Here is a 23,104-nt window from a genome sequence, read left to right as displayed (position 1 = left end):
GTGTCTCAATGGTGAGTATCACATTTATTTATTATTTTGCTACCATGTGGTGGGTGATTTTTGTGGTTATGAAAGGATAGCTTTGCTGTACTTTATTGACAACTTGTACTTTACCAATGCTGTTTCAAGTTCATTCATTGTTTATTCCAAGTATTTGTTTATAATAAAAATTATGTAAACAATGAATTAGAAAACTAGAATTTTCTATTAAGGATTACAAAATATTAACAATTAATTTCATATAAAAGTAAGTATGTACCAGATTTATATTACTTTCTTACTTTGGTATTTTGTTTTTCAAAGGGGGTCCTGCAAAAATTTCTGTAAGTGACCTACTCTTGATACAATTTAAATCCCATTACTACATACAAAACTTGAATATACATTATTTTTTTTCCAGTTGAAAAAAAAATAATTGTGTCTCATTGCAAAACATAATCAGAATAAAATATGCAATAAAACAATCAACTGTTTTATTGCAATTTTTTTTTGCACTGATAATAAAATGTAAAAATTCTAAATAAGAACAAATTGCAAAGTCTTCTTTTAAAAAATAAATCATAACTTTAAACAGCACTGACATTTTAAAACTAATGATTTTTTATATTCCTTTTTTTCCTTCAGAAATAAGTAGATTTTGCATTGTAATTTAAAAATTCAGTAATCTTTCAAGAACATCTTAACCAAATTGATTTTACATACTTTAAAAATTGATTATATATATGGTATAAAAAAACTATGCAGTTTTTTACTTATTACCTAAAATTGCAGCAACAACATTTTTGTGAATCTTATAACACATAAAAAAAAAAAAACGGTGGGGTGAATTATATTTTTACATTTATATTCTTCTGTACTTTTGTCTGGTTAAATATTTACACAAATTAAAAAATCACATTGTATTCATGAAAATATAAAAAGTTTAAGGCTCAAACGTTTTAGAGTCATATATACAAAAACTATAAAAAAGTTATAATAAATACTGTCATTTGAAACTTCACAGTAAGTATTAAAAAACCATTTGCTAAGAGCCAATACTTTTGACACAATATTGCAAATTCATTAGATACATCAAAATATCTACTGACTTTCCATTTTAAATCGCTAAATAAAATGTGGGAACAATCAAAGTTTTTCACTAGATTGCAGTTCACGTGTTTCTTTGGCTGTCCTTACATATTCGTTCCATTCTACAGCCCAAAACGAAAAGGTGCCAATAGTTCCAGATATTGCCAGAATGAGTAGTTGATATGGAAGCTTTAATTTTGTTGAGTAAAAGAATGCAGCTGCTGCTGAGATGGACTGCAAAAAATTATAAAATACAATTAGAAATTCATCATAAAATTTTGCAAGCCAATTTCGCAATCTTAAGAATGGAGTTATGAAACTATTTACAGTTACCTTCATTCATATTACAGCATTAATTTACATTATAACATTTGTATTATAGTACTGCAGTAAGCGCCGCTTAATGTGATCACTTTGGGACAAGTATATTTTTATAACTATAACCAATTGATAACAATAGTCAAAAATGATCCAGGAGGCACAAAATGATAATTTTTTTTTTCAATTAAAAAGCATTTATTTTTACAATTACAAATTAAAATTACAATGACTCAATTAAACGCAGTTTAAAATTATCAATTAGCAGAATGGAATAGCTCTTTTTTTCCATCGATTAAAACAGATGCTACAAAGTTTTTTTTTTTTGCCCAATTCAAAAGCAAGAAAAAAAGTTTTTTAAAGTAAAGTTTTTCCTGCCTTAACAGACCGTTTTCTCGAGCATCCTTCTCTGAAATTAGTAAACCCTTTTCAAAGCAGATTCAACTTTTCCATCATGGTTTTACTTGTTGTCTAAATTTTCATTTAGCTTCACATTGTTTTTAATCTCGTCACGATTCTTTCTTTTTTTTTTTTTTTTTTGTAACTTACAAAGTAATAGAGAAATTTTTAGCTGTATTGCTTTGTCTCATCAGGGTTAAATCGTTAAAGTGTTTTAAATTTTTTTGGTAAAAGTTAAATTGTTTTCTCCATGGCAAAAATGTTTGACCATTTAGAGTAAAGTTTTTTGTGTAACTGGGACAGGGAGAAAAATCTTCTGCTTTACTGATCTTAGTTTCTTCGGAAGTTACTTGCCAGTATTTGTCTTTGTTCTTCTGTTGGTTCAGGAACAAAAAAAGGGAAAAAGGTAAAGTTTATGAAGAAGTGATAACAACAAATGAAGACACTGATTACAGTATTCGCCTTTTTTAACACATGTTAATCTACAAGTGTTCTGGGACTTAGTGATTCTGATAACATTAAGCGAAAGATAGCATTGACCGTGATCTCATTAAGCGGTCCTTACTGTATTTATTATACAGTTAAGCACAGTTTATACGTTTCACTTTTATACATTTTTATCAATTATATGTTTTATAAATTGGTCCCTACAGAGTCTAATGCGCATTTACGTATACCTATTATACGTTTTTTCATTTATACGCTCTTCTCATATAGTCCCCTCAAAAACGTATAAACGGTGCTTCACTGTATAACAGTAGAACCCTGATTTAACGTTTTCTGTCGGACCAGTAATGAAAAATGTTCTAAGCAGGAAAACTAAAAATAGGGGCCATGTTAAATATCTAAGCATATTGCTTAAAAATCGACTCTTATCCAATGAAATAGTGGGGAAAATGTGCAATATTAACTTGTTCTTCATTTTTAGATACAATTCTATTTATAACACAATCTGTGCTAACAATTTTTGCAAATTTATTTCAAAGGATGAAGAAGCATAGGCGGATTTAGGACTGAGTTCCTGGGGGGGGGGGGGGCAGGATTTTTTTTTTGAGCAATATTAGTTGTAATCAAGGCTGGTTTAATTTCCGTGGCCCTAAGCTTTTTCAGGTTTTGGGTCTCTTTTGTAGCTTGCACAGTTTTTACCTACCAACAACCTACCCAATTTTAGAGGGTCGGGGGGGGGGGGGGGTCCTCCCCTGCAGGAATTTTTGTAAAATAGATATAAAATTCTGCATTTTGAAGCCTTATAAGAGGTAATTAGAACTATCAAAATTGCCAAAAAAAGAGCAAAATACTGTTTTGTGAATTACAATAATAAACAGTAAAAATTGTCTTCGGGTTGACAAATCAGTGACAACAGTCCTGTGAGAGAAAAGGCGAGGGAGCTGCCCGTTTGAACAATTCATAATTTATACACTTGATAAGAAATAAAATTGAAGCACCCTTTGCTTAGGAATTTCAAAGACTCATCCAATCCGTTTCAAGGACTTGAGGACAATTAAAATTATTTAAGGCACTTCATTTGCCCTTTCCAGTCTGTGAAATTTTGTACTAGATTGTACAGTTTTGCAGTACTGTTCAAACTTTGTAAGAAACAACTTCTTTAAGTTTTAAAGACAAAAAAATATAAATTTCTCATTTTAACAACTTTTTCCTCAATTACAAGCAGTGCAGAAACGAAAAGAAATAGAGGTAGTGTTTTTTTTTTTTTTTTTTTTCCGGGCTGAGCAGATTAACAATATGCAGTAGAAGTAAGATAGAAACAAGCAATACAAAAGAATTTCCAAAATACTGCACTGCATTTGGGATTAAATAAACAGCAAGATATGAAAAATGTGAGTCATAAAAATTTATCTCAAGTAATATTACAAAAACGGGAGAACCACGATTTTTACATTTTTGATGCAGGATGAGGCAAGGAACTAAATTTAACAAGTTTTGGCATTTATCCCTCTACCCCCCTTCCATTTGCTATAAATGCTTAAATTTATGGTTTGCATCCATACTTTTCCAAATTTGTTAAGATTTTCAAGCACTTTAAAATGAATCCCCCCCCCCCAAAGTTCTTTTCTTTTTCTTTTTGTTTGGAACAAATATGAAATTTTCGGGAGTTAGGTAGGGGCCTTCAACAAAGCGGGTGCCCTAAGCTATAGTTTGTTTAGTTTATAAGTAAATCCGTTTTTTTTTAAATCTTTGTTTCAGTTTCTAATTTGTTGAAGTAATTGTTGATTATTTTAAGTATTGCAGCTGAATACACAGCTCGTTCAAAGTAGTCGTTTTCAACACATTTCTCCATCCCAGTTACTACTTGTAATACAATGTACGGCGCCCCCCCCCCCCAGAAAAGAATTAAGCTATTCTCTTCATTTTCCCTTCTGAATTATTCAAAAAAGAAAAAAAATTATGATTTTTTTCTTTTAAGGTTTTGGAAGGTGTTTGTTACTGTGTGTAAAGTTCCCCCAAGACTGGGGGGCATTGCCCCCCTCGCCCCCCATAAATCCACTCATGTTGTTCTGTCTAACTTAATGTTAGACAGAACAAGAAAGAATGACAGAACGGCTTCTTACAGCAACAAAACAAATTTCCCTTTTAGAAAAAAATAATTTAAATTAGCATATTTAGTACAAATACATATCAATGTAATAGTTATGTTCCATTAAGCATAATGAAGCATTACTGTTTCTGCTACTTTAGCATCAAATGTAAAAACTTCTTCTTGGCAAGACAGTTTAAACTATTTTTTTTCCATGGGTTTCCTGACATTTTTGCAAAAACCCTCTCTTTCTGGGGAGAAGCTTTATGCTTAAGACATTTACTACATCAATGATGCCATATGGCCGGCTCGCTGGAATCAGGGCTTTTTGGATATTTCTGCACATTATCTCAATTTTTTTAGACTTTCAAGGTTTCTCAGGTCACATAAACACCCTGTACTTCGTATGGAGTCTCAAAAGAGGAATTATTACTTATTGCCATTTGAAAAAAAAAAAACTTGTTCAGGCTTGAAAATATGTTAAAAGTTTATTTCATGATCAATATAAAATTTTAACCTGATTGTTAAATAAAAATATTGAATTAATAGGTCAAATAATTTTAAAGAACTATACAAATCTTTGAAAAACATTTGTATCATATGATGTATATCATGTAAAGTGATTTTGGGCCTTAAAGGAAATTTTTGTGATAAGTGGAAATCTGTTTACTATTATGCACATGATGTTTTTTCTCCTTTGATTATTATTTTCTTTCTACAGTCAAGTTTAGTTACCTTAAAGTGTAATTACTCCATTAAAAAAAAAAAAAAAAAAAAAAAAAAAGCAGAATGGAGTAAGTATAATCACACAAAAAAGTTTAAATAATGAAGCTATTCTTTCAAAAATTCAACCAATTTTCCAAGGATTTTAATCAAAAGTTAAACTGATTTCAAACTTCAACTCCTGACTTCTGTTTTATGTCTAAAAAATGTCACTCTTATGTCTTTTATGAAATTTATTGAATTTAAGCTTAGCAAATTTAAAACAGTACAATCATTTTTTTTTTTTAACTCAAACACTGCAAAGTGAATTCCTACTGAGATATCAAAGATACTTTTTTAATAATGTCTACTAAAATCTTCAATAAAAATGTTAATAAATACCTGGAAAAATTTGAATATTGCAAAAGCAGGTGCACTTTCTTCTGCATACATGGAGCCCAAGATGGAATAGATCTAAAATGAAAATTTTTGTGTTAGATTACTTTTGGGGGAAAAACCCAAAACAATCAGGGAAATTCTCATACTAGTTGGATCTCTTTCCATGTTGTTTTTGACCAGTCACATATACAAAGTTGCATCCAGTTCACCAATCAGACATCAAATTCTGCATGTAACAGAGTTGAATCGGAAGTTAAATCAGAGGTTAAATCAGAGGTGTACAAGAATTGGGTTGATTGTCTTAGACAAGAGTTATCAACAGATCATGTTAATCAAACTTTTTGTAAATAAATTGAAAATTTTAGCAATCAAACTGAAAATTTTTGAGACAAATCAAATTAATACACTAGAAAAATAAAAATAGGCTTGCTTCAAAATAAGTATGAAATAGCTGCAGCAAAAACAATGGGGAAGGTGCATCTCCAGAAATATAGCTTAGGGCCCCGTTAAGTATAGATCTGGCCCTGGTGATTATGCTGGTATGCAACATGCAATGCTTCCAAGATGTATAGATCAGAAAATTTTTTCTTACATGGGGGCTCATAGAAATGAGGATGATACTCTGGTTTTACACTGAAAAAATGTAAAAAAATAAAAAAATTGTGAAACAAAATTCAGAAAAAAAAAATCTTTTTTGATATTGTGAAAAGTATTTTAAGAAGACTACCCCCACGAGCCTCCCTCCTTGCAACAAATGTTCATGCCTTTGCACTGCAAATAAAAATAATGGATATAAAAGTATAAACAACAGAAAAATTCTCTACCACCCCCCTCCCAATAGGCGATGGGAAAAACGGTGGTCTCAACTTGCAAAAAAAAAAAAAAAAAAGACTTTATTGACTAAATTTTCAAAACACTGACAATATTGAATAAGTTGAAGAATACTGACTTCTATTGAGTTTTACTGACTAGTTTTATGCCCTGGTTGTGCAGTGCAGTTGGTTCAAAAATAGATGTACAGCAACATTAAGATTAGTGGGTAAAAAAAAAAAATTCATAAGGATATCTATTTTAAAAAATACTTAAAACATTCATGAAATACAACAGATAGTTGGTAACTAACCTGTGTGTTATAACATGAATCTCCAAAGCCTAATCCAAAAGCACAAATCATTGCAATCCAAACACTAAAATAAAAATTGAATGTCACTTTTGTAAACATTGACATGTACAATATTTTAATACTTTGAACACATAACACTATTCAAATAAATTATTCAAATAACTATTTTAGATGGCTTGAAAATGAATGAAACCTTAAATGCATCTACAGGATATTGAGTTCAGTCTTGAAAAACTTTGGTACAGTTTAAAGAACAAAATATTGAACTCTTAACAACTAATATTAGATTTCAAAAAAAAAAAAAAAAAGAAAAAAAGAAAAAAAAAAAAAAGAGAGAGAGAGAGAAGGGAAGGGAGAAAAATAATAATAATTTTTTTTTTGCATAAAATAAATTTCAGAAATTTATAAAATTAAATATCAATCAGGATCAACATTAGAATATTGAAAAATATTAAAATAGAAACATTAGGTTAATTTTCTAAAATTTTGAGCCCCTTTAAAATAAGAAAAAATTATTAACTTTTGTGATAAAAAACTTTAGGCATTAAATAATGTTCTTTCCAGCGTGCAATCACAAAAAATAAATATTTTTAGGACACGTCATTGAAAAAAAAAAAAAATAATAATAATAAGTATAGCACTACCTTTTTTTTCTCACCTCCAATTTTAACTGGAGTTTTTAATACAGGCAAGTGTTTTCAGTTGGCTAAAACTGCAATTAATTCTTAAAATGGGAAAATTGCAAAGGAGAGGGAGTACAGAAATTTAGTATTTTCTATGATATTCATAGACACGTTCACACAAATCTCAGAAAAAAAAAAAAAAAAAAAAAACCAAAATTTGTTTGAAAGCTCTCAGTGTACGATTTTAATGAGATAATCATTTCTAAGAGGTTTTCCATCATCAGCTCAGTCACTTTCCTATGCCGGGCCGATGAGTGCTAATAAGCACGAAACTGCAGTCCTCTGCTGGAAATGACTGAGCTGGCGGTATACTTTCAATGATGTTAGACGGGGGTAGTTCCCCCCCCCCCCCGGGAACATTTTGAAACTCAAGCACTTAAAACAAAATTTAGGCTGATGTTGGCGAAAACAAGAGGTGAGGGACCCTCCCCTGAAAGCTTTTACAAGTTATTTTTTAAAACGTGGTTTGTAGACAACCTTTTGCAATATTAACAAGAGGAAGAGGAGTGGTTTGGAGGGTCGCATATTAAAAAGGGAATGAAGAATAATTACATAGCATTGCATAAATCCAGGTTAAAACTTAAAGATAACTTAATGCGCAATCAATAAATGTATAACTTTTTATCCAACACTTACTAATAAATACAAATACAAATGTGAGGACCAGCAACAGGCTCTTTGCCCAGCTAGGCTGGTCCTAGTCAATTTATCAGTCCCCAATGAAGATCAATGGCCCTCTTACAGCTATCCACCCCCTTGCTCATTATCACCTCTTCCGGTAAGCTGTTCCAAGTGCCCACAACCCACATATCCCTTTTCTTTCCCTTGTGGGGGATGTAAACACATCTTACAAGATGAACCTTTTATGCTAAATGAACCCAAATATTTGGTATACACTTGATATTTTTGATATTTTCGTGGGGTGGTCATGCCCTCCCTCTGGCATTGTTTCCATTCTTGTTGAACTTTACAATGAAGTTTTTTTCAATTTAAGCTAGGAAAGAGGGCTTAAAAACTTTACTTGAAACTTCCTCAGTGTGGTTTTATGGCTCCCGGCGTTGTTTTTATTCTCTTGCTAGACTTCGAGGAATAATAAGGAATTTTTAAATATTTAGCTCTAAAAAAGATTTTTACTACTTTTGAAACTTTCTCAGGGTGGCCATGGTCCCCCCTCTCATTGTTTTCTGAATTGTTAGACATTGTATGTCTTATAAGGGGGATTTTTTGCATTTTTGCTGAAAAAAGGGGATTTTAACTATTCTTCGAACTTTCTCAGAACCCTCCCTGGATCCGCTTATGCCCCAGAGCCAGATGGCTTCAATAACCTATAAGCTGAAATTTATTAACTGCTTAAAATGTGAAAAAGGAATTCTCACAAAGAATGTAAAAAAGGATTGCACACATTCAATAATCATAACAAATCAAGATTTTTATGTGGAGGGATGGGGAGATTTCTCAATTCAACCAATAAAACTCTTAATTTTACGGAATGATGAAAAAAAACCCCATAAACAAATTAATTAATATATGCATGCAAACAAACCTACATCTGATGAGAAGAGGTGACAGTCATCATTAAAAAAAGATTTAAAAAAAATAATTGCAATGTTGAAATACTGCCCCAAAATTCTCAGAGTTATGGGGTAAAGATTGCTGAGTAGGAATTTTTTGGGGAGGTCACAATGACCTTTGATCCAGCAGTGACCCAACCTTAGGGGAGCTCCTGTATATAAAATAAAAAAATAATAACATCCCAGATTAATAATTTTTGTAAAATTTTATTAATTTTTCGCAACTTTAGCATTCTTCAATTTCTTGGTTTTATAACCAGTCCAGAATTTCGTGGAAATAACAACATGCTTCCAAAAAAATTAAATGCTATTACCTGCTTTCAATCATTGCTCGCTGTGGAGTTTCATGTAGAGTAGCTTCTGCAGGGAGATTAATGCAAATCAGGTAAAAAGTAATCATGTGTGTAATAAAGCCAAGCAATATTACAGGATCTCTACCGTATTTGTTTGTTTTTCTTGCCGAGAATTCCAAAAACAGCTCCACCTAAATAAAAAAAAAGTTCATTAATTGCAGAATTAATTACCAAAGTCAATTCACACAAAAATATTTAGCGCAGTATAGTCTATCAAGGTTCTTGCGCCATGAAACCCAATGGAACCAAAAATATTAAAATGCAACAGCAACAATCGTTGGTACTTTTTGTTATAAGCACTACAACTTTGTTAACACCATATGATAAGTTAATTTTCAAATTCAGGCAGTGAGGTTTAATATAAAAATTGAGAACTAAACACTCTATTTAAGAGAATCCTCTTATGTTTAATATCCGATGATCGAGTAACCTGCGTGTTTTTTAACAATGAAATTGGTGCCACGGCATGATAATTTGATAACATGTTTTGGTAATGTTTAATATGCAGGGAAAGGCTTTGACGAGGCTGAACTTGATCCGGCAACTTAACTGTTTTACTGGTAAGACTCATTTCAGGGGAATGAAGAAAAAAAAATGGTCAACAATAAACACTACCTACTTTAGTTTAAGAGTTAGGGGGATCCACAGGAATTAGGGTTACAATTTCAACTATTAAAATATCACCAAACAGGCAATGGCTTCATTCAAATGTAGAAGAGTAGAAGCCATTCTCACCTGTTATACCTTGACAGGTGACTTTCTAGTTACTCATGATAACCATAAAGTCTCATAAGCAAATGAGAGCTAACTACTGAGACTTATGGCTATGAAATATACCATTATATGCTATATTTCAATTGCATATATCTTGAAAATGGGAAAGTTAACAAAAATTAGACCCCCACTATTGGATTCAATGCCCCGATACACGTAAGAACCCATGTTTCAATTTTTTCTTTTTTGGAATAATTTTATACTGTCCCCGTTAAAAGGGAAAAGAAACAAATAAATAGCAATGTACAATTTTATATATTATGAGTAACAAATATCATACATATGAAAATATTTCTTGTAAGTTAGAAAAAAAGTTTCAAGAAATTGATGCCATTTATTTCCTAATTTATTTGTATAGTTAATGAATCTGATAATATTTTTAGTTGTGACCAACATGTTTTATATTAAATCAAACTTTCAATTTGAGATTCAATTTAAATAGTTTAAGTTGAATTTGTGCAATTACAATACTATAATGTTTAATAGATTATGTAGGTTCTATTAATATTATTGCATCTTATTGGCAGCGTTACCATCTGCTCCACATTTTGCAAAGTTGCTCCTCAAAAATTGTGAAACTCCGTGGCTCAGCAAAGAAGTTATTTTGCTTCGCCCAAGCGTTTTCAAGTTTATACTATTTTGCGATTTTATCATGACAAACATGTAAAATGGCAAATTAAAGATAATTATACTCCAAGATTGAAATATTGTTTAAAGCTGTGTTATTAATTAAAAAATAATTGTTTCTTACTAGTGCTTAAAACAATTATTAAAGCTCAAAAACAATTTTAGATAAGAGGTTTTAGTTATTTTCATTGATTTTTATACAAAACACCAAACTGCTCCACAAAGTTTTAAATTGTTCCTCAAAATCACCACAGATGCTCCTCAAATTGTTCGTCCAAGGTCGCCAACCTTGTATTGGGCAAAAGTAACCATTTGAACCAAAAAGCATAAAAAAAAGGTTCACACATTAGTCTTTGCACTTTTTTAAGTTATTCAAGAAAAGATAATATACAGCATGTTATCTTTAAATATGGCGACTAAAATTCAAAGGATAATAAATGAATAAATAAACAATTATTTACTACTCACAGCTACAAGCTTTCCAAACCGTTTGGGTAATCAGGTCCTGCATCCCCCCCCCATTTATCCGTTCTCTGGTACAGATAAGAATATTCTCCCACCCCCTTCTTTTCCTTAAAGAATTTTCGCAAATAGCTGACAATAATCAGGCCACTTTAGACTGTCAACTGCATTGAAACTATTTTTTAACAATTTTGAAAGGATAAAACTCTGAATTAGAAAAGTTTGACTTTGAAATAACAAAGATTTTGTAGATTTAATTGAATGCAAGTTCCAAGAGAACAACAAAAACTTCAAATTATTCATGAATTCTAATTAAAGACATTCTAATTATCCTAGTTTGACCATAACAGGAATTTTGCTGCAGTGAAAATCAAACAATGTAATTTAAATTGAATCAGGACCAAACATTTTTTTGAAACAGATATTTTGTTGTATTGGTATTTGTTGCAAGGGGATTTTACTGTTAAAGCACATACATTTTTAGGATATTCTTTACAGTCTTAAGTAAAATAACACAATTAAATTAAAAACTGATCTAAACTATAGTACAAACCAAGTATTTCTCCAATTCCTATACAAATTCCTGAAATTCCAACATATTTTACAGCATCATCTCCAAATCGTTTTGTAAAAGAGATACCGGCACCATACACACCACTAAAAAAAGACAGCTCTAAACCTAAAGGATTAAAAAGTCAGCCATGAGCCAAGATTTAGGGAATGATTTAAACATTATGGAAAGAAAATTACATTAAAAAACTATTAGTCAAAATATTTTTTGGATGCAAATATTAACATCCAAGAATACTCATAAACATTTATGTGACCATAGTAGTCTATGAAAAAGTAATAAATTACTTCAGACTTGAGTTTGTTTCAGAGGGAAAAGATTAAGACATATCAAAATATAGCAAAATCTTCAATTTCAGGAAATTGAACAAGTCATCTTATTCCTTCAACAATGCCACTTCTCAAGAACGGAAGCCAGTTTAGACGGGTAAAAAAACCCATTTTTTTAAAAAATATCATAACCAAGGATGAGATTATAAACCTGGTTGTGCTTAAGTTATTTACATGATTTTAAAAGTTGTCTTTGTACAGAGTAAATATTTTAAAATACGAGAAAACTAGAACATGAAATATTTTTATACCTGTGTATAAGAAACTTAATGCTAGTAGAAGCATTTCTTTTGTCTTCAGAAGCTTGAAAGCTTTCACTAAAAAAAAAATCATTTTGAAATGAAAAATATAAATTTTATTTTAATGAAGAACTCAGAAAAAAATTAAACAATAAGATTGTTTCTACATTTCACAAAACAGGCACTCAGGAGATAAATCTACTTTTTTGATTTCCTTATGCAACTTTGAAAGTATATTTTGCATCTAAAAAATAAATAAAAATAATAGAACAAAAGTGTTTATTATAAGTGATAGTATGTAACATTGACTCTACACTATTTTGTATATGCCACTTGTACAGAAGAAAAACCCAATGAATAGGAAATCAGAAATTAAACCTGAATGCAACCTTAAACATTCCTATAACATGATGGAATAATCAGCATAAGTCAAACAAGAAAACTAAAACAATAACGATACGATAATCAAATTATTAAAGGGCTACTTACCAAACTCCTCTTTAGCACCGGAAACTTCTGGTTCACCACTGTAACAATAAACAACAGAAATATAAAAGCAATCAAATATATATATTTTTTAAATTTAAAGCCACTTTATTGTGGATTAGTTTATTTAAAAAAAAAAAAAAAGGTTTTCACCAGATTTTAGATCAATTGGACTTCATACAGTGCTGGATTTTTTGAGGGGAAAGGAGGGGGGGCATTCTCCAAAATAGTTTGTTTGTGAATGTAATAATAATGCAATACTTATCGTAAATTAGTTTATAACAACCTTAAACGTAAAAAAAATGTCTGCTTTTAAATTAGCTGGATGCGTAATGTAAACAGATATTTTTTACCCTAACAAAAATCTGCCAATCATGACATCTACAAAATAAAGAGGCAAGTTTGCCAAAATATTTTTTTCTAGGTACTGCACTTCTTGTATCCATCTCTTTACAAATTCACAAAGCATATCTAGTACTCTTTTAGAAATATTCATTACTGAACAATATTCACCATTAAGCAATTCTAAGTAATATATGTAATCCTATCACAGAATTTTTTTAAAGATCATTTCAGGCTTAGTTTTGAACTTCAATTCAGAAACATGAATTATAACGTCAATCAAAAGAGTGGAAGATTCATACATCTATAGCCGAGTGATGGTTAGGGGCGTCCCAAACCAAAGTTTTTAGTGTGAGTGGGGGGGGGGGAGCATTCTCAATTTAACCAATGGAATGTAGAATTTTGCTCAGAAATGCAAAATTAAAAAAGAAAACGCACATCTTCCACCAATGAGGAGAGACATTAGGTATCATTTCAAAATATAAAATGAAACGCAATAGCCTCCAAACTTTTGTCAGTTAAAATCTGACAATAAGGAAAACTTTGAGAGGTCACAGTGATCTCCCATTGGGGAACCCGTGGTGATGTTATAGCAAAAAAGGCAAAATTAGAAATCACCACCAGCTACAGGATGACAAAATGAAAAAAAAAGTGATTAAAAATTATTTTTCAATTGTCACCTTGAAAACAATTAACTAAAAACCTAAAAGTTGGTGTGCAAAAGATGTTAAGTATTTGATAAAAACTTTTCCTTTAAAATCAAAATATAACCTCACTAAATGAATTTCTTAAAAATATATTACCTACAGGCAGACTTAGATAAAATGAAAAGCTTTCTGCAAACACAAATCCTAACTGGAAAATTTTCATCAAATAATTATTTTGCCTAATTCACCCTTAATTTATATTAAAACTAGCAAAAATACCCGGCGTTGCCTGGGTCAGAAATAAATGTAAGAAACAATCGCTACTTCCTTTCGTTTTCTGTTTTAACTGAAAGAACTCAAAACATATCACTTTGACGTGATTAAAAATCGAGCTTCTTCCTTACCCATTAAAGTAAAATAGCAATAAGTGTAAAGAACGAACGAATATTCATTTAGAAACGAAAGCACGAATAATAAACGCATATAAAAATTTGAAGAATTTCCGAAATATGAACTAACAAAAACAAAGATCACTGAAAAAACCGTGTGCTTTATTTAATTAAATAGTACACACTTAAAAGAAAAAAAAGCTCTCTACTATGTTTCTTTAAGGATGTAAAAAGTAGAGTTTCCAAATTTTTAAACAACTTTAAACTCATGTCTGCTCCGGAGAAGCCTTGATTCAAAAATTTCATTATGATTACTTTTATTATTGCTGTTGTTAGGCAACGAATTTTTGTAACAATGGGTTTTATATTCGCGACTTCAAAGCTCGAATACGCCACCTTGCGGTGATTACCAATACTAAAGAAAAAGGTAAAACATTTCTTCCACAAGTTTTCTTTGGGGTAAATTTCCGGCTTCAAGCAGTTTGTGGTGTAATGTAATTTCAGAAGAATAAAAAAGAAAGCTTCGCACAAATACAATGAAAAAGTACTGTCATTCACTAAACGTCAAAGCAAGTTATAAGTTATGGCATTTGTTTCTTTCATCTTTTTTCATCCACCATTAGACAGTGGCTGCTGCGCCCCCTATAATTTATTGGAGTTGCGAATTTAATTATTTAATGGGGAAATGATATGAAACTTACTGTTTTCCACCATAACTTTTTACAGCTAAGTTTTTAAGGAATAAATTACAGCCTAAGTTGCTCCCTCATAATGTATCTATCTATGGTGAAAAAATGGTTAAAATCCCTGCAGTACTTTTGAAGTTTACCCTGGACATCCGGACAGAGATTAGCCCTTTATGTATAAAGATGAGGATGCAACTCCTAATAAAGCAATGTCATGCTTGCTCCAGAGAGGCCTTGTTTCAAAATTTACATTATGATTACTTTTAATATTGCTGTTGTTAGGCAACGAATTTTCGAAACAATGGGTTTAATCTTTAATCATTTGATGTGGAAATTACATGACATTTACTGTTTTCGATCACGACCTACTTAAACTAATTTTTTTAGCGATAAATTATAGCCTAAATTGTTCCCCTATTATGTAGCTATCTATGGTGAAAAAATGGTTAAAATCCCTCCAGTAGTTTTGAAGTTTACCTCGGACATCTGGACAGAGATTAGTCCTTTATGTATAAAGATGTAAAAAAGGTGGAAAAAAATTAAAATCATTAAATTTTTTTTTGCAATAACATATAGTTTACGCTTACTTTTCACCAACTGAAGAAAATTGTCTAACTATTATTTTTTGCCCAATATCAATCACATGATCATTGTTTTCATTTTTTGTGAAAAAGTTCATGTAGATATGATAAAACATGATCTACCTGCTTTTTTACTTGAAAATTTTATAAACCTATTTGATTTTGTAAACAAATCAACAGAAACTACTTATTTGTTAAAAATCAAGTATTTCTGCAAAAATAAATACCATATTTTCCTGCATATCATCTGTTGAAAAATTGTAAAATTAATGAGATTTGGATTATCAGGCTGGCGACAGAAACTGTGAAAAAAAGTTCCCTGACTTTTCCCTGATTAAGTTCACCAAATTTCCCTGATTTACGTTACCAATGATAATGGTTTTCTTTCTTTGCTTTAGTTGAAATCTATTGTATGTTTGTATAAAATGCAGTATTTTAAATGTTTTAAGTTATGTAAAGTTGTTGAACTAAAGATAAAAAAATTAAAATTACTTTTAAAAACATGTGTATTAATGATAGTTCAAAATAATTTCAATTACTTTTTAGTTCTAAGTTTTCAAACAGTATAATAATTGTTGCAAGAATAACAAGTATTAGTAAAAGAATAGAAGTAATGTAGTTATTCTTATCCAACTAATTGACATATTTATGCAAAACAGATGAAACCATTCATACGGAGCTTTTCTCTAATCAAGAACATAGGTTTTAATGAATGAATACAGCATTTTAACAATAAAAAAATAAAAATATTTTTTTAAGTACACAAGTTAACTCTATTTTAAATGATTTCAGTATGTAACGAGAAAAAATCTTAGATTGCTTTTGTAACAAGCAACTTTGAAATGCAAGGGGAAAAAAAAAGCAATTAGTTAATTTCAAAATATATGAAAGAAGAATACAACTTGGTTATAAAATTAAAGAATCACTAAAGTCTGAAGAAAAGAAAACCTTTATAATCTGCGGTGACAACAAATAGTATAACAGCCAAAAATGGATTTTTTTTTAATTGAAAGTTCAATTTTAGCAATTAAATTAAAAATGCCAAGAAGTAATAACTTTTAAGCTTTTATAGTATTAATTAAAAAACCAAAGATTTCTTCTTGAAATCGTGATTATAGTACGCTAATTACTTCGAGACAATGGAATAAAGGCAAAGGAGCTAAGGCATAATTGAAGGCTTCCTCTTTGCCTGTATGGTTGTTTATTTTATGTAGCATTGAAAGCGTGAAAGGAAATTTTAAGCTAGGTAAAATAAACAACCTAACAGACACAAAAGCAATCTTAGGAAGTTCATCCTGTGGTTAATAAGTAAGATTCAATACTTTCACGTTGAGGAAAAAAGATGCACAAATATGCGGCAGTGTATAATCGCACCTCATTAATTTTACTTTTTTTTTTTGAACAGATAATTGGCGGAAAAAGCGTAGGGAATTAAGAGTACTTAATTTTGTAAAGCAGAAAAAAAAAAATTTTCTTCAAAAAATCAATTTTACCTGCTTTTTCTTTATTTTTTCAAAATTTCCTGATATTTCCCTGATTAATAAAGTTCCCTGACTTTTCCCTGATCTGTCGCCACCCTGATTATATTCTGCTGCAAATTATCTGTGCCTTTTTTTCTTTCGCTCTCAACGCCAATGTTGAAACTCGATTTACAGCAGGATTCACCAATAGACTGTTCCGTAGTCTGTAAAGTTGTTTATTTTATGAATTTTCCTCTTATGTAATTCAGGCTGTATAAAATAAAAAACCATACAGTCACAGTAGAAGCAGTCTCCATTTGCAACTATTTAATTCTTTGTGTTTAAGTAATTAGTGTACTATGATCACGATTTCAAGAAGAAATCATTATTTCTTAGATTAATTTTGCGCAATATTTGGAAGAAACAGAAATAAAGTGTGGGATTTTTAAAAATATATCTTTTTTTCTTAAAATTAACGTTGGTAGTTAAAAAAAAAAAATTGCAGAGCCAAAATGTTTCTGCAAACAACGTTTGCGCATTCGTCTATATTATGCAAAACTGCTTACAGGTCCGAATCTATAAATTTTAGGGTACCCTTCAAGCAAAATATGTAGTGCCAAAGACCAACAGTGTATATTTGCAACAATAATAAGCCTTAGTGCTACTTTTTTCTTCAATTTCATTGTCTGTTGGACACTTGAAAGACACCCCCCCCCCCCTCCCTGCATTGCGGGATTGGCGGGTTTGCAGATCTGGGCCTGATTCCTTACATTATTTAATGCATTTATGATTCTTAAAGTAAAAAAAATACCCTTCAGCACTTTGTGTAAATAAAAGTGGCCACTATTTCAAAAATATGGTTATACTAATAGGATTGCTTCTACTTTCCACTAATGACTGAAGAATTTCTCTAATTTCGTCCTTTAGGTTGTAAGTTGTATTTGTACAATTGGTAAATGGCTTAAGCTCTAAAAAAGCAAAAACATGTTTCATTTAGATAATGTATACAAAATTTTTACTTTAAAGTAAAAAAAAAAAAAATAAATAAATAAATAAAAACATAATAAGTTAAGATGAAATGCTAGTTCCTCAATATATTTAATAGACAATTAAATTGATCATTGTGAGACTCTCACCAGGGCCTGATTACTGAATAGGTCAACTAGGGCGTGGCCTAGGGCCCCCAATTTTCAGGGGGCCGCCAAATGGCCATTTTTTAAAGCCAATAGCTAAAACTGTTTTCGCCAATGGCTAAAATTGTAAGGGTTGACTACACAGGGGTCCCAAAAAAGCATACAGCCTATTGCCTCCTAATATCTTAATTGAACCCTGACTCCACATCTTTTTCTTGAAGCATACATCATTTTGATAATCTGTAATGAAGGTAAAAATTTTATGATGATTTTCATTTTAATGTTACCAATTATTACCAATAGGGAAGTTGCAACCTATTAAATGTTCATATTTTGACTATTGGATATTGTTAATTGACCCTCAAAACTAAAAAATTCACCATTGGGGCAGCCTTCCGCAAAAGATCTCTTGTTTTAGCTACGGACATTTTGAGCGTGCTGATATTTTTATTTTTTAGAAATTCAATAATCCTTTTGAACACACTATGGAGGCCGGATTTGTTAATCCGGCACAATCTAATAATCTTCCTCAAGTAACATCAATGATGGTATTTGAATATTTCCGAGAGGATGAGAGGTTTAATGTTCCAGAAATGCGAGGAGGTAAGCCTTACGTTTCGTCTTCGAAGCCAATTGCGTGTCCTTCGACTTCTCCCGCGGCGGAAGAGAGCATTACGTAACTTCCTGTGCCTTTTAACGTCACAAGCACTTGAACTTTAAAAATTAATTAAAAAAAAAAACTACTTATCGTATCGCAAAATTTTTTTCACCTATGATGTTCATACATGTTACTCTATCATATAAAAATGAAATTGAAAAATCGAAAACTTCCCTATTGTAGGGGTAGGGGGGGTATAAAAAGAGGTATTCATTATTTATTACTTCTAAAACTGCTTTGTATTTATTAAAAATGTGCTCAAAATAATTTATTGATAATCTTAAATTTAAATTATTTTTATTAATTAGTACAGCATAGTTTTTCAACCTTTCATTTTACTCCTAGATAACCTCCATAAACTCTTTTTGTTAATTGCCCTTAAAGTTACTGAAAAATATTGGCAATCTTACTCATAGATCAAAATACATGCAAATGCTTTCAGGTAATTTAAATTTTACAAAAAGGAAGATGTAAATAATTTTATTCACTTTGATCATTTAAATTTCATTATAAACTTGATTGTCCTGCTTGATTGTAAAATAATTCTAAAGTTATTCATGATAAACAGTCCTGCAATATTAATACCTTGTAAGTGTAGACAAAGTAATAGAATCAGATTTATTTGTTCTTAGAAACAGCATTAAAACAATGCCTACAATGGCAACACCAAGAAGAACCCCAAACACTGTATATCTTGTTTGATCATCAATTTCAGATTTGCCTTGGAAGGTGAAGAACACAAAAATGTTACCAAACAATAAGCTGTAACAGATAAGAGAATACTTGAGCATACAACAAAACATCAACAGCAACATCTGAAGATAAAACTCTTATCTTTTAAAAAATATTATCAATTTTAGTTAAATCAACTTTGACAGTTGATAATGATACTAGATTCAAATATATTTGCTTACAAAGAGAGAAGTAAATCAAAATATTAAGTGTAATGTAAAATCACTTCTTAGAAGAAATTCAATCTTTATTTGTTCAAATAGTAAAATCAGAAACCTGCATTGGAGTAAAGCCCAGAACACTCCACTGTTTCTAGACATTGTATCAGAATCTGAATTAATCGTCAAGAAGTTTCCTTGACCAGTCCAGATAACTAAAATAAATACATAGCAATATAAAGCAGGACAGAAAAAATGAATAAATAAAATTGAGTTTTAAGATTTTTAAAATTAATTTTGAATCACATTTGAGTTTAAAATAATTAAAAGCAACACTGAAAATGAATTTCAGATGATATCGAAAGTAAAAATCTGTCAGAAAACAACAGATAAGTTGATAATTTATAAATGCAAGTTTTTTATTTTTATTTTTTACATCCAAACACAAATGACATGTAAGCAACATTTTAATAAACTGGAACAAGTTATTTGAAAATATATAAATATTCTACTTCTTTACTAATAATAAAGCTGCAAAGTCTTTCTGGATGACTAAATCGCTAATACTTAAAAGAGAATTTGAAAAAGGTTATCGATCCTGTCATACAAAGGAAGTTTCTTCGCATAACAGGAAAATATTTCACTATAGGGAATTCACTACAGGAAAATATTCACCCCCACCTATTACGAAAAACAATGCAAATTCTGAAATTTTAAATGCAATATTGGAGCAGGAATGGAGTAATATTTCCATTTCTAACTTTCCATGTCATACTCAAGCCACAGAGCGATATGTTAAAATAGTAACAGAATCAGCAAGTAAAGTTTGCAGAGAGGAATAACTTTCCTTTTAGCCTCGATTCAGTCACAAGAAAGTATGAATACTTTCAACATGAACTCAGAGCTCTCTATTTAATTTACCCAAAGATGTTCTGCATCAGTCTGTAGATCTCTCTCTCTCTCTCTTCCTTAAAAAAAAAGTATTTTACTGTACAGTGGTTTATTTATAAAATGTTCTAAAAATGCATTTTTTTTCTTTACAAAAACATTAATTTTTAATAATTTTTCAAATCGGTCAGGGTGAAAAAAAGTACCCAATGGGGTGAAATACTATGATGTAAAATAACATCACAGTCCAATGAAATCTTCATGCACCACTTGGCAGTCGAAATTCACATATTGAACAGAAAAAAGAGATGTTTTTTCGTCACGAAGACATTAATTTTTGAAACTTTTTAAATCGACCATGGCCAGAAAAGTTACCAATAAATACGTTCTTCAAAGTGCTCCTACTGCTAGTTTTAGTGCTCCTACCTGTACTTGAATCTAATTATAACATGTTATAACGCTTATGTGTATACTTTCGAATGTGACTTATCTTTCATCAACAGTTTGCATAAGTCTACAAAAAAAAAAAATAATTTGAATTTTGACATCTTGAATTCAAATTATGTTTTTCGGAATCACAAGTGTGTGTATGTGTGTGGGGGTATGTGTTTGTGTGTAGGGGTTATGTGTATGTGTGTGTAGGCATGTGTGTTTGTGTCTGTGTGCTGGCATAAGTGTGCGGGTAGTTGTGTGTATGAATGTGTGTTTGTGGGGGGGGGTATGTGTATGTGTGTGTAGGCATATGTGTTTGTGTCTGTGTGCAGGCATGAATGTGGGTAGTTGTGTGTATGTGTGTGTGTATGTGTGGGTGTCTTTATGTATGCGTGTGTATATGTGTTCGTATGTGTGTATGTGTTATGTATGCGTGTGTGTGTAGGCCATGGATGCAACCTGGAGACGGTTTTCGCTATAGGAGCAGCATCGTGAGGAGCCCGTCGACAATGATGGTGCCGAGGGTGGTGGTGGGAAAAATCAAAAGACGCCAAAAACAGTCAAATGAGAACAATAAGCAATCGTGATTGCTCAAAAAAAGTTAAATGCTAGGTAGTTTTAATTATATTTGTGCTAGTTTGAAGAATGTACTCATTGGTAACTTTCTTGGCCATAGTTGATTTAAAAAGTTTCAAAAATTAATGTCTTCGTGACGAAAAAAAAATCTCGTTTTCTGTTCAATACGTGAATTTCGACTGCCAAGTGGGGCATGAAGATTTCATTGGACTGTGATGTTATTTTACATTATAGTATTTCACCCCAATGGGTACCTTTTTTTTCACCCTGACCGATTTAAAAAATTATTAAACATTAATGTTTTCATAAAGAAGAAAAAATGAATTTTTAGGCTCAATTTGCGATCTTTGACTGCCTTGCGGCGCATGAAGATATTATCTGACCAACTTGAAATTTCACATGTAATTGTTTAGTCCTTGTGGACAACTTTTCTCATCCTGGCAGATTTGAAATTCCGAAAACAATTTTTTTCGATCCACCCTAGTGTGCACATCAAAGCCATTTTTCAAAAATTTGATTTTGTTCTTTTTCTATTCCAATTTTAAGAATATTTTACCGAGGAAACTATCATAACATAGATGAGTAAATTACCACAACATGGACAGACAAATTAAAATAGCAAATTGGCTGAAATTCATCATCCATTACTTGTAAATATATACAGGTGAACCAAATGACGTTTTAATTTTCTACTACGGGCAAAGCTGTGCGGGTACCGCTAGGAGGGAAATTAAAATGCTTTTGTGAGTCTTACCAGAGGCTCCAAATCCAACAATAGCTGATGCAAGGTACAAGCACCAAGTCTCATGAAAAAAGAAGTTTCCAATAAATAAACTGAAAGATAAATGGAGGAAGTTGAGATTAAGACGTTTGGGTAAATAGATTTACTAAGTGAGAAGGAAGTTTTAAAGTTAATACAAAATAGATCATTGATTTATCTGTAGTTTATTGGTGCAGAGGAAGAATTATCAATACAAAATTTACTTTTATAAGGTAAATAGATTAGCAAGAGCACATTTAAAACTATCTCCTACTGCAGTATTATTTGTGGGTAAGAATTTGAGTTTTCATTTTTGAAAAAAGTATTAAAAAATACAAAATTTTAAATGTTAAAAAAAATCGTTTGAAGTGAGTGAGGACTCAACCAAATTAATAAATAAAAATTGCAAAAAAGAAACTGAAGTATATAATTAAGTTGAAAAGCTTTAGATTGATCTTTACTCTTTTTGGTAATTATAGTTGTAAGTTTAAATGCATGAATGAATTCTGTTATAACAATAAAATCCTTTTAAAACAAATACCCAATACAACTAAACATCTGTTTCGAAGAAATAAATCTTTAGTCCTGATTCAATTTACATTGCATTGTTTGAATTTCATTACAAAAAAAAAAAAAAAAAAAATCCTGTTATAGTAGAAGTAGGATGCCTATATAATGTGGATTCATGGATAATTCGAAGTTTTTTTAGTCGGTTTCTTGGAACTTGTATTCAATTAAACCTACAAAATCTTAGTTATCTCAAAGTCAAACTTTTCTAATTTAAAGTTCCTTCCAAAATTGTCAAAATTTAGTTTCAATGCAGTTGGCAATCAAAGTGGCCTGGTTATTGTCAGCTATTAGGGAAAGTTCTTTCCGGAAGAGAAGGGTGTGGGAGAATATTCTTATCTGTACCAGAAAACAGAGCAGGGATAAATGGGGAAGGGACGTACACCTTCTGAAACTGTCCGTGGATGCGGGTGATCTCCACTCCTTCCCAAGTGCACTCTGGCCATAGCGATAAA

At 30.9% G+C, this 23,104-nt stretch overlaps 1 protein-coding gene across 1 annotated transcript in view; it reads right to left on the bottom strand.

Annotated features, from left to right (window-relative positions):
• Nucleotides 1-1,031: 1,031 nt before the first annotated feature.
• LOC129223245 (UNC93-like protein MFSD11) overlaps nucleotides 1,032-23,104 on the bottom strand; it is a 30,227-nt gene continuing 8,154 nt past the window's right edge. The window contains 11 exon segments of the mRNA XM_054857810.1: nucleotides 1,032-1,302; nucleotides 5,426-5,497; nucleotides 6,546-6,609; nucleotides 9,114-9,253; nucleotides 9,255-9,283; nucleotides 11,569-11,694; nucleotides 12,167-12,232; nucleotides 12,644-12,681; nucleotides 19,122-19,298; nucleotides 19,545-19,641; nucleotides 22,077-22,156. Coding sequence (XP_054713785.1) covers nucleotides 1,126-1,302; nucleotides 5,426-5,497; nucleotides 6,546-6,609; nucleotides 9,114-9,253; nucleotides 9,255-9,283; nucleotides 11,569-11,694; nucleotides 12,167-12,232; nucleotides 12,644-12,681; nucleotides 19,122-19,298; nucleotides 19,545-19,641; nucleotides 22,077-22,156 — 1,066 coding nt within the window. The 3' untranslated portion in view covers nucleotides 1,032-1,125.

Source organism: Uloborus diversus, chromosome 5, assembly GCF_026930045.1.
Source record: "Uloborus diversus isolate 005 chromosome 5, Udiv.v.3.1, whole genome shotgun sequence".
Lineage (NCBI taxonomy): Eukaryota > Metazoa > Arthropoda > Arachnida > Araneae > Uloboridae > Uloborus > Uloborus diversus.
Note: the sequence above shows the minus strand (reverse complement) of the source record. Positions and strands in the feature narration are given on the sequence as shown.